At 30.5% G+C, this 13743-nt stretch overlaps 1 protein-coding gene across 1 annotated transcript in view; it reads right to left on the minus strand.

The window, feature by feature from the left end:
* Nucleotides 1–3958: 3958 nt before the first annotated feature.
* Nucleotides 3959–13743, minus strand: part of Hydr2 (abhydrolase domain-containing protein 2) — a 28987-nt gene continuing 19202 nt past the window's right edge. Inside the window, exons 5-8 of the mRNA XM_085490239.1 lie at nt 6835–7021; nt 6520–6718; nt 5915–6065; nt 3959–5794 (exon numbers count right to left, since the gene is read on the minus strand). Coding sequence (XP_085346365.1) covers nt 5625–5794; nt 5915–6065; nt 6520–6718; nt 6835–7021 — 707 coding nt within the window. The 3' untranslated portion in view covers nt 3959–5624. The remainder of the gene's footprint in view (nt 5795–5914; nt 6066–6519; nt 6719–6834; nt 7022–13743) is intronic.

Below are 13743 nucleotides of genomic sequence, written 5' to 3' on the forward strand. Positions count from 1 at the left end.
AAATAGTTTCAACATAAGCTAAATAATATTCAAGTAATGAAACATCACGTATATTATGTGTACATTGTCCCTGAATTAACGCTGAATAGCGTTATCATAACGTTGTAACAATAATTTCTTGCTAAAAGTAAAGGCAAATAGTTTCAACATAAGCTAAATAATATTCAAGTAATGAAACATCACGTATATTATGTGTACATTGTCCCTGAATTAACGCTGAATAGCGGTTTTAAAAAAAGATATGAGCACATATTTTCGAACAGCAATAAACGTGCCAATTACTTATTGTTTGGAAAGAAAATAGCTTTTAACAATATTTGGAAATATATAAGTATGTAAGCATATTTTCTTTATTTGTTCTATGCTATAATTGCGCATATATTTGAATCAATGACAATGAACGTACTAACAATAAGTTACTACATCACTCTGATAATCACGATACATCACTCTGATAATCTGATAAGAAGATCGCATTTGATCCCATACATAAATTGAATGATAATGGAATAAGAAATTTTCTTTTAAATTTTGCAATACATATTTTGTTACTAATAAGCTTAATAAATAAGAACAATAAATTTAATAAATATTTGCGTGCGTACGTGTGTGTCATATAAATATATAGTCATATTTAGTTCCATAATTGAAATTGCAATCAGAATCATATTATTTACAATCTATTTAACAAAAGTGTTCTTTTTCTTTTATCATTAAATGTTATATTAAAATATTAATTATAAAATATACGTGCCACTTTTATTCTTTATTCCTTTGGAATTAGTCAAAATAAGGCAAGGAATTGTTCCATTCCATAACATGTTAATGTAATTATGTTATTAAATTACATCTATCAGTCTCGTAAAGATATAACTATGATATTATATGATACATAAAATCATCTAAATTTCCAATGTATTGATAAATATAAATACCCTTCTCTATTTATTTTGTAAAATTTTCTACAGAATTTATATCTTATTAGACTAATTTTGACAAGGGATATGTCACTATCGGAATCGATTTGATTCTCTTTCAAATATGTTGTTAAACATAAAAAATATAAAAAAACACATTTTTTAAATATTATGTGCGTGTATTAATACTCCTTTGAAAAAAATAGTGTCTTCTTTTAGAGTCAAATATTATCGAAACTAAAAATGTTAAACGAAAGTAATCGCTTGAGTACTTTATAGTTATAAGAAAAAAACTTTTCTTTTTTTTCAAAAAATCTACCATTCAAGTTTTTTAAAATCTTATAATATATGGTTGAATTTGGAAAAAAGTAAACATTTAATTCGGCGAAAAAAATCTTTATAAATAAAAATAAAACATTAAAATCTGTAAAATCGAACGAATTCATATTATATATCGCTAGTAAGAAATTAAATATGAACAGTTAATTTATTGACCAAAACTGGCTTATTTTATTAACGTGAAAAAATTACAACGTTTCGATCACTGCTTGTGATCCTTTTCAAGTAAACTGAAAAATACATTATTAAATTAATTGGTCAATAAATTAACTGTTCATATTAAAATCTGTATTTTCATAATCTTAAATTAATTGCCTAAAATATTTTATTTATAGTATTAATATATATATATTTATAGAAAAAATATTTTGAATAAAAGTTACATGAGAGATTTCGAAGGAAATTTTCTGTGATAACTTTGTCTTTGTGTTCAAGATAAAATTCCGAGAATTTCTTGAGATTTAAGACTTTGTCTTTTTTTCAATGAAAAAATATATAAATATAAATCTAAATCATAAGGAAGGAGTAAAGAGCCATACGCGGATGTTTTCTACGTACATTTACAACGAAACTAAATTTTCGTTGGAAACAAAGCGTGCGCAAGGCACGTATTATTCTCGGTGTACCAACCAAGACTTTAAAAATTGAAATAATCTCTTACTTGAGATTTAATTTCAAAAATATATATTTTCTGATAATTCGATAAGTCGATTTTTCTTGTTATTCTATATTAAAAAGTTAATTTATGGTTTTGACACTATTAAGATAGGACTCATTTAAAAAATCACTAATGTATGAAATATTTTATAATTTATTTCGTTATTATATCCATGACATAAAATATAATATTTTATACAGTATTTATTTTCCAATGATTCTATTTTAATACTTTTGTATAGTAAATAATTTATAATTAAAATTTAAAAAAATAATTATATTTAAATAAAAAAAGATGCATATAAAAATACAGGATGTCAAATATTTACATCAACTTTCAATGGTTTTAGTTCTGTTAGGAAGTATTTTCGAACATATGTTTAGACAATTTCATTTCGAAATGATTTCAATAACACCTCCTTAATGTATAGACATCAAGTCATGGTACACTTTCTCTATAGATGCAATACTGTACAAAGATAGATCAATTAATTCTATATTCATCATATTACCAACTAATTCTATATTTATTTCTTGAAAAAATTAATGAATATTTCAGTGAAAAAATTAATATAATTTTCGAAATATTTCATAACACAATAAGTGTAAAAAGAAATTATGATAAATACTTTGTAAATTATAATTTTTTAGAAATTCTATTTTTTAAATATAATTAATTATATAATCTTTTATGTATAAAGTGATTAAGAAAATAAATACCTATATATCTAAATAAAACATTTGATTTTATTTAAAAAATCACAAGTGGCCTTGAAGTCTCGAAAATACATTTATTTAGAACAGAATCATGCATTCACCATAAAATATTCACTTCAAAATCAACTAATCTATATAATTTTTTTATCTGTTGAAATATTTTTTTTCTAAAATACGTAAGATTTAATATTGACAGTTTCCAATATAATTTACTGTATATTTGTACAATTATCGATTTAATATAAAAAAAACAAAGGAAAATGCTCGTAATAAAAAAAAAATTGGTCATATTAAGAGGAAACTAAATTAAAAGAAAAAAAAATAAAACAATGAACATTGAATATATATCATATCTTTAAAGAGAACGCATTATATCTAATGATTCATGCTACAAAGTATATTAACATAAAGCAGTCGTAAAGTATTCGTAAATTTCATTCATGTATATTTCGTCTTATTGTCTTTCGTTTTTTTTTTTTTTTTTTTTTTTTTTTTTTTACGTAAATTGTACAAATATGATTCACAAATGTAGTATAATAATCAATACATTATAATTTGATATCTTGACGCATTTACAGCAATTACTTTCACACGATTAGAAAGCGAATCCGCTTGAATGTTTGATTCTGGATATAAATGCTTGCATTATTTATGATATTGTGGACCGAAACTTGTCGATTATAAATCAACAAAAGTCTAAGTACTTATTCCCAAATTTCGCATAATTACAATACGATTGCGTGTGAACTATACGTCTCTTGTATTATACATATAAATAATTTAAGTAAAAACAGTCGACTTTATCGCGTGGTTAAATAAGATTGTAAATACAGCCATTATCAATGTATAGTACCGTTTGAGAAACCATCACTCTTCCAGTAGGCAATAAATATCAGTTATAATCACGCGATCAGATATAAATGTATTTTAGCAATTTAGCATTCTCGATTGATCAAAATATATTATTTAACATAAAAAATTATTGCACAAATTGCAACATATTAACTTTATCGATATGAACTCATATTGATGGTTTAAGAAATATTTCTCGGCGTCAAATGTACGATATGTATATGTACGTACAATCTGATGTAGCACATATTTTAATCTATTATATTCCACATATAGAATTAAAATTTATTACATTTTATGAACAAATAAAATACTTTAAATGTAGTCCAGATAGCAAGCGTATGTTATTTTGACGTTGAATAACGCCATTTTGACATTTAATGACGTCAATTTGCTACTTAGGATTATATGAAATATAATGGATTCAACATTGTATATTCATCAATGTGCTCCATAGTAATAAGAATGTAATCAAATTAAAAAGCTGCAAATTAAAGTATATTACATACATTTAATACACAATATAATATTATATAATATATACTATCTCTGTATTAATATATTACTCATGGCTTATTTTATATTTATATACTACTTTTTAATCAATTTACAAACATTTAGTTTATGTACAACTTTGCAAAATTACTGTCTGTATTAATCCACTGGTAATAAAGTTAGATTTGTCCGTTTAAAGCTTCTGAATCCTCGCCGCGACTATGTTAGATTGTGACGTCAGAGGCGAAAAAGCACACGCTGAAAATTTTTAGATGCCATTTTTAAATAAAAAATATATCGATGAAACACTATTTTATATGGCTTCAGTACACTTTTAAAATACCTTGAAAACTATTATTCTCCCTTGACAATCAACCAAAAATCATTAAACAATCGTGTAACACTGACAATCAATAAATAATCGTGATATCAAACTTTGTCATGTGAAATGACTGCACATGTGCAAAGACCAGACAGACTGGACCTAATATTACAGTCATTTTTTAGCTATTGATTGATTATAAAGAGGATAATTTTCGAGATATTTTAAGAGTGTGCTTAAACTATCTGAAGTGCTGTTTAACCGAAATAGCTTTACATTTCGAAATGGCATCTAAGAGCGTGTCTTCTCACCTTTAACGTCACAATTCCAACATGGTCGACAAGAAACCAGGAGCCTTAATTTAATTTAATTTAAATTTGCTATATATATAAATCTAGCTTAAAAAAGTATTATTTACAAAGTTTGGTATACACAATACATCGAATACATTTACCAAATTTTATACTTACATCATTAAATTTATGATTTAATAGATTTTCTTATAAATCTAACGTTATCACTCAATTCTGGATTAATAAACAATATACATAGTTTGTCGCACATATGCAACATATGGCGAATCTCATATCGATAAAGCTAATAACTTTAGAATATAATTAGAATATACGGATATAAATATATTTATAAGTCGATATCCTATATTATTACATATATTGTACATAAATACAAATTCTTCTCGGTGAAAAGTACGCAAGCTACTCTGTATTGCATTAAACTGACAGTGCGCGTCATAATTAATCGCTTATACAGTGAGCAACTCTAACAACAAGTTAACGACCATTAAAGGTCTTGTCATCAAACCATCTTTCCTATAGAAGATCCCTGAGAAAGAAGCGTTAGTATTTAGTAAAATATACAAAATTTATTTATTTCTTTTTTCTTTTTAAAAAAATTAAGCCGTTTAATTTTGATTGTACTAAAAATTGTACAATAACAAAAATTCTATTAACTATAATTGTATATATATAAAGTCACGCGATATTTGAAATTTGGCTGGAATTCTGAAACTGCAATTTCACAAATATCAGTGAGCAAACGTTTGTGTTATTTCATATTCACATCTATCAATTATTTCCCTGTATTGCCTGTGTAAAAAGATGCAATTTGTCTATTTCATTTCATGAAATGACTTAAATAGATACGAAATATTTTTACTAATTTGTCATTTCTATTCTCGACGCATTCTTTTCGCATAGATTTCGAATGCAAGTCAAGTGCAGTGCGTTGACAAATCTCACAACAAGATGACAATTAGTATGTGACGTATAATAATACAAATATGTTAATCAAACTCAATTAAATTATTAAGAAGTTTTAAGTGCCTTATCCGCGTGCGCTAGAGTCAAAGATCCAACAAGAGATACCAGGGTTCGATCTAGCCATGTTATAGGATTTGGATATAGAAAACCACCTTCGTAAAAACCTAAATGACCTCCGTGAGCCAATTCCACGTATAATGTATTTAAATGATTTGCTAAAATTAAAAAATACGCTTTAGAGTACATTCTTATTTATTATACTCTCTTTATATATATATATATATATATATATATATATATATATATATATATATGCAAATAACTTATATACCTACCTGCATGTTCTTTAATTGGATTTAATAATACTTCTGGTACTATAGGATCGTCTATCGCGTTGATGAATACCATCGGTGTTGTAATATTATCCAGATAAAAGATACAACTACTCCATTTATATAACTCTTGCACAGATCTGAAATTGTGTACCTAAACAACAAAACAATTTATAAAAATTAAAGTCATTGTTTAAAAATATCTGATAAAGCAATATTTCTTAACCTTTTTCACGATGCGCAACCCTTCTCAAATTATTTTAATGTGGTCCTTCTTAAGGGGATCCTAAACTGTCCTGTTTTATCGATAAAACGATTTTTTGCACGCTTTTCTTTTTATTGGTTGAAAAGAATAATAAATCCTTTTTTATGATTAAAGTATATAAAAAAACAAAGTCAAAAACCTATCGGTTTCATGTTAAAAACAAAAAACTTAAAAAATTAAAATTTTTCTGCTTTTAACATAAACAATGACACCATAACTACACACAAGTTTATACATTTGTGTTTTCTCTGTCATTTCTTCGAACTTTCACGGACCTCCAGGGATTTGTGGACTATAAATTAAGAACCACTGTGTGATAATGTGTATTTGAAAGAAATCTTACTCTTCTTGTATATGCTTCATCCAATTCGGGTAATGTCGCTGCGGAAATTATGTCACGCTCGTTCAAATTACACCTCTGTTTTACATCTTCGCACAAAAGCATGTTTTTATGCTTGAGTATAAGATTCTTCATCGATTCTGTCATTACATAGAGATAGAAACGTCTAAAGTTTTGCCAGTTTAACAGAATTTTCGTTCCTCTGAAACAGAATAATAAATAATTTAATAAATCAATAAAAACGCATACATTAAACTAATAAATTTATTCTTCTTGATTCACATTTGAATTGTTAATAAAAAAAGTTTGTTTATTTACTCGAGAGCGTTGTATCCTTGGCAAATTGATATTCCTCCTATAATGTTAGGCAATTTGTTGGAACCTCGTTCTCCGAGATATTTTGTCACTAAATTACCGCCTAAGCTGTAGCCGATACAAACTATTTTGGTGTTTGGATGTTTTTCTATCAGATTTTGTAACATTGTGTTATAATCGTCCGTGTGACCTGTTCATAAAAAATGCACATTATTATAAGATTTATGTAAAATTGAATTGAAGAAACAAATTGAATATAAAATTATACAATACAGTATAAAAAATGACATTTACTCAATAATCAATATACATATTTGAACAGAGAAAATAATATTTCAATAATCTTCTACACCAAATTCGAGTAAGCAATTATGCATTTATTAACAATTGTTTTGCACAATTATGACGTAAACTCTAAGGGGGATGCCCGATGATGTTTTTACCGACCGAATGCGAGAATATTTAGTTTTTTTATATAACTTTTTATTGACTATACTGATCAATAAATCCTTTTCCACGATTAAAGTACTTATAAAAACGGACTGCGCTAGCTATGTTTGCATATATAAATCATATAAAAATCAAAAATTACAGTTTTGTTATCGGCTGCTTTGTGTCAGTTCGTAATAATACTTATTTAATTAAAAATATTCTGCAGTTTGTCTGTGCATGAAATATAGTATGCGCGGTAAGGATAATATGAAGAATTATTAGTAAACAATTAAAAGTGAGATTGCAAGTCTAATAAAAAAGTTATATATTAAAAACATTTTTACGCGTATGTGTTGTATACGTGCATATGTTTAGATATGTGTGGTGCTAACCTATCATGTGTATATGTGTATACGTGCATATGTTTAGATATGTGTGGTGCTAACCCGTCGGAGTTCGGCCAACGCTCCGGCATCCCCTTAAATATAATATAATTTCTTTGTCATTGTTATTGAAAAACTAATATTAGTGTGGCTGTAAAAAAAAATATATGGGTCATTCCACGTCAAATCGAACACCCCCCCCCCCTCAAATTGTATTGAAGTAAATTTAATTTCCAAGGTACCAAAATTTAGTTTGAAACATCTAATTTTTTATGCCGTCTGGCGATTTTGAAAAATATCAAATAATGACCTTGGTTTTGTCATTTAAACAAAAAATGGTACCTATTTTCGTGTTCAAATCTTTACTATTTTATTACAAAGGAAGTACAAAAGTCATTTTTAATGTATTTTGATTCGCTGAATCCAAATCTGAAGTCAGAAAAACAAAATTTATATTTTTGCATATAAATAATTAGTTTTTATTGATATTTACTTATAAAATATAAAAATAATGTTATTATTTTTAAGAATACTTTTGTCTCTTTTTAATATAATATTTCTGTGCTAGAACATTAATTAATTATTGCATTCTGTTCAATAGCACATTTGTCAATATCAATAATATTTTTAATAATTTATTATAAAAATCTTTCTGCGTTTATACAGGGTTAATATTGTTTATATATTATTTTCCAAAGCCCGCATTGTACTTTTTCTTTTCTGTAATTTTTAGATTTAAATTTTGAAAATTTAACTATGCATTTCCTTTACAATTGGTTTGCCTAATTATTTTATGCGTAAAAGGTATTAAAATAAGATTATCGAAAACTAAATATTTTACAAGACAATTTGTATTTTAAGACCAAAAATACTGCAAACTTCAAGCATTATAAGCATTATTCGAAAACACTGAATGCAAAAATATTGTATTATAGTTTCTTGAAAAACTTTGAAGATAAATTATAAGAATGTGCAATCAAAAATAGAAATTAGCATTAAAAAATTTCAAAATAAATTGTACATTTTCATCAAAAAATGGTACACAAGAATTTTTAGCGTATGCTTTCTCGTCTTTGATGTCAACAACTAATATGATCGACAAGGGTCTAGGAGCTTTAACAATGCTATTTTTATATAATCATACTAACATTACTGATCCACTGATTTAATGATCCACTTAAAGTCGTATTTTTTATTTAAAATATTTTTTTCAAAAAGTTTTTGTTTTCAAGATATTTGACTGTTACAGAACATTTGAAACACAATGGTATGAGGTATTCCCACGCCTACTCATGAGGTCCGACCTCGACTTTTTTATTTTTGATAGCAGGTCATTTTTTAGCAGGTCTTTGCAAGTACTACATATAAGAGCGTTTCTATAATAAATGTATCGTTTCCGAAATAGAGCCTGCGCAAAATGAGGATTACAACATTTTCAATGAGTTTTTTCGCCTATTAGACAACATCTAATAAAGAAATTCATTAAACATAAAATACCATTTTTCGATCGTATTTAAAAAAAAATTACTAATAATTTTTATAATAATATTTTTAACAAATGTAATACAAAAAAAATTTGAATATCTCGAAAACTCATTTTCTATTTTTTTCTTTTTTTCTTAAATTTATAGGTAATATTCTGGGGAATATTAGAAAAATTCGAAGACCAGTCTGAAGTTGTGCAGAAAATTAAAAATTTCTTATAGATTTTTTTGTGAGACAGTATTCACAAAAGTACAGTTAAAAACATGTTCCAGACAATTCTGAATCGATTATTATATACTTTTTTTCCTTTAATTGACATTACTCATTGACAAATAAAGTAAGTGAAAAGTGAACTGTGCCTTTTTTCTTTCTCTCTCTACACACGCCGGTAAAATTTTGTTACTGAATCATGATAAAAAATCATGATGATCTGTCATAGCATATGACAATTACGATGACAGTATAGGAAGGACAAAGAAAATAATTTGTGAAGAGATTTAATTTAATAAGTATATTTATTTAAAAACAGATTATTTATTATTTTATGTTCAGTATTTATCCGAAAATAACTCATCTTTAACAAGTCACTAAAACTTTAAATTAATATGATGACAAGTGATTCATGCTTTTTCATCACGCAAATGATTAATTTGCGCCGGAATTTTTTCGGTTGTAGCGATTCATTGATGCGGTTGAAAAAACGATTCTTGTAGAAAACAGTCGTATTACGGTGAAATTCTCATTGTTTGAAAAAAACAATTAGCAAATAATTTATTAAACTCACAATCAGTGTTCCACGTTATCCGTAAAACATTGTCATGCATAATTGTTCACTTTTTTCAGAATATAAGAATTGTAATATTCATTAAACTTCCGATGGAGCAACGCTTGTTGAACAATCCGTTCTATATTGCTCTAATCAATTTATTATCTTCTGTCATCATTAATTTAAAGTTTCGGTGGCTTGTTAAAGATGACTCATTTTCTAATAATTATATACTAAACATAAAATAATAAATAATCTATTTTTAAATAAATGTGCTTATTAAATTAAATTTTCTCACAAATCTATTTTTTTCGCCTTTTCTATACTGTTAATCGCGATTGTATGCTATGCCAGAATCTTTATTATGATTTGGTAAAAAAAATGTGACCGACGTGTGCGGAAGGCACAATTTACTCATTTTATTTGTCAATGAGTAATGTCAATCAAAGGAAAAAAGTATAATTAATTCAGAATTGTCTGGAATGCGTTTTTAACTACACTTTTGTGAATACTGCCTCACAAAAAATCTCTAAAAAATTTCCAAATTTTCTGCGCAACTTCGAACCGGTCTTCAAATTTTTCTAATATTCCCCAGAATTTTATTTTATAATCTGTAAATTTCAAAAAATAAAAAATGGAGTTTTCGAGATATTGTAAGGGCTCCCATAAAGAAAGACAGGAATCTAAATCGTATAGATACGTGATTGGGAAGAAAAGGGGGGTGATAACCCGCGAATTAGGTTGAGAGCTCCCGAGCGAGGGAAGGGGGAGAGAGAAACCGAGTGTCTAAGTAACGAGACTTGAAAAAGGGAGTCAGTCGTTTTTCGTGACGAGGATCAGCCAAGTCGGGCCCCTCTCAAGAAAGCGAGGAAGCCTTTGGTACGGGTCAAGCCGGGCCCTCCGAAGTGCGCGACCTGAAAATCCTAAACGCTGTTTTTGGAGCTAAGGCGTTGTAGCTAAATAAAGAAAAAGAAATATATCATTGGACATCTACAAGGACGGTGAATTTAATCACACTGTCTTCCTACCCGAGCACTTCCTTACAGTAAATTAAATTCAGAAGTGGGATATCGAAGACCTGGGCGCAATGCCGACTCGAGCCCGAGAAGCAGCTCATTTCAAGAGCCTGCGAACACGGTTAGAAGGACTAAAGGAAGAAGAGCTCCGCGAGGAAGCGACCACCCTAGGACTTAGCACCGAAGGGTCGTATCAAAGGGTGATGGACCGAGTCCTGGACCACTACGCAAGTAATCCGGATTTGATAGACCTAGGGGTGTCGGAAGGCGAGACGACGCCTGTTCTATCAGGAGCAATGCCAGGTCCGTCGGTAGTGATGCCGGCGCCATCGGGGACGAAACCTGGAGGAAGCAAGGCAAGGGTGCAGCCAGCCAGCGGCGGAGAAATGGCGCAGATGATGATGTGCCTACAACAACAAATGCAGGCGCAAAGTCGGCTAATGGAGCAGCTAGCAACTTTAGTGGAGAGATCGCAAGAGAGGCTCTTGGTCAGCCCGCCTGAGGGAAGATCGCCCGTCGGGAGGGAGGACCGAGGACGATCCGACTCGCCGAGTTCAGCACACAGCAGACTAAACGAAGGTAACATAATTAAAATGATATCTCCTCAGATACCAAAATTCGAAGGTTCGGAGAGAGACAATGTGAAAAAATGGCTGGAAAGAGTAAACTATATCGGGAGCTTATACGAGATAAACGAAAACACCTTACTATTAGCAGCTACTAGTCGTCTCGCAGGCAATGCCTTAGATTGGTATAACAGGCAACCGACAACAGTAATCTCATCCTGGGCGGAGGTGAAGAAAGGCCTACTTGAATATTTTGAACGGAAGGTCTCTTTTACCTTAGCCATGTCCAAGATTAACGAGAGAGTTTGGCTGCATTCTAAGGAGAAGTTTATCGATTATGTTAATGAAAAACTAAACCTGATGCAATTTTTAGATTTATCAGAGAGAGATCAAATCGATCTCTTAGTAACCGGTATAAAATTGCCCATGATACAAGTGGCTGCAGTGGACACCCGTTTAGAGAAATTGTCGGACTTTATCGAGCATATGCGTAGAGTAACGGAAGCCACAGTTACCATTCACGAGGCTGGGCACAAATCGCAGACAGCAAAGGCGACGGCCGCCGGCCCGTTGAAGGCAGCGAGTTCATCGAAGGATGTCGTGTGCCGTAATTGTCAACGGAAAGGACACTTCGCCAAGGACTGCCGATCGAAGCGGGTAACCTGCTATAATTGCCAGCAGCCAGGACACACCCGGCCTCAATGCCCGTTAAAAACAGCGGAGAAATCGAGCGCAGCGGCCAGAACGCCTGAGGAACAAGATAGTATTGCGACTATTGTAAGCGAAATATTGCCTAGCGTGCCGTACATTCAATTATCTAGCATAAATGATAAAAAATATTCATATAACGCTTTAGTAGACTCAGGTAGCCCAATTAGCCTCGCGAAAAAGTCGGTTTATGATCACCTCTTGAGCGACAAAAAATTAGAGCCGTTAGCGAAAAATCAAAATTTTATGGGCATTAGTAATACTCCGGTGGAAATACTCGGCACTGTCGACTGCGTCGTAAGAATTGACGACCTGAATCGCGACTTAAAGGCTCGATTACATATAGTATCCGATGAAACAATTAAGCATTCGGTGTTATTAGGTCGAGAATTCTTTATAAATGAAAACTTGGTAGTCACACATAGGCCGGAAAGTAGGAGGTGCGAGATCAAAGAAAACCAGGCGCGCGAAATAAACGAGATCCTATGCGTGGACGTGATCGAAACTAAAGACCGAGACGATTTAATTCTCGAAAATTTAGATAGTGACATAGACTCAGAAACGAAGGAGAAATTAATAAAAACATTTACCGAGGTAGATAAAATGCATATTGAGCCAGTGAGAGATAATTACAATGTACGTGTCAATATAAGAGATGAATCTGTATATGCGTATGCCCCGCGCCGTATGTCTTATAACGAAAAATTAAAAATAAGGGAAATTACAGATGATTTATTGAAACGTGGAATAATCGTGCCAAGTAGCTCGCCGTATTGTGCGAAGGTCGTGCCGGTTACCAAAAGAAACGGTGAAACGCGTATGTGTATAGACCTTCGTCCTCTAAATCAGCGAATAAATAAACAGAAATTTCCTTTCCCTATTATCGAGGATCAGATAAATGGTCTACAAGGAAAGAAAGTATTTACCGTTCTCGACATGAAAGACGGATTCCATCAAATCGCTGTTCACCCTGACGACACAAAATATTTTTCTTTCGCGACACCGGACGGACAATACGAGTATGTCAGATTACCATTTGGATTCGCGGATAGCCCAGCGGAATTTCAAAAGAGAATTTTTCAAGTTTTCCAACCGTTAATTAGGGCGGAAAAAATATTAATCTATATGGACGATATGCTAATCGCGACACGTTCAGTAGAAGAAAATTTAACAGTTCTCAAGGAGGTGTTAATTACCCTCAAGAAATATAACTTTGAACTAAACTTAACAAAGTGCCGGTTTTTGAAATCGAAAATAGAATATTTAGAATACATATTCTCGCGAAACGGAATTACTATGAGTGATAGACATACGCGCGCTATATTAGAATTTCCGATGCCAAGAACCTCTCGCCAGTTACAGAGTTTTTTAGGCCTCACAAATTACTTTAGGCGATTTATTCGCGACTACGCGTTAAAGGTAAAGCCATTACACGTGTTAACTAGAGGATCCACAGACTTTGTTTTCGACGAGGAATGTAAGCAAGCCTTCGAGGCATTAAAAAAAGAGCTAACCGCTCATCCCGTACTGCGTCTTTACAATCCCTCGGCAGAAAC

The sequence above is a fragment of the Nylanderia fulva genome, unplaced genomic scaffold, assembly GCF_048542155.1.
Source record: "Nylanderia fulva isolate GAGA-0341 unplaced genomic scaffold, ASM4854215v1 Scaffold12, whole genome shotgun sequence".
Lineage (NCBI taxonomy): Eukaryota > Metazoa > Arthropoda > Insecta > Hymenoptera > Formicidae > Nylanderia > Nylanderia fulva.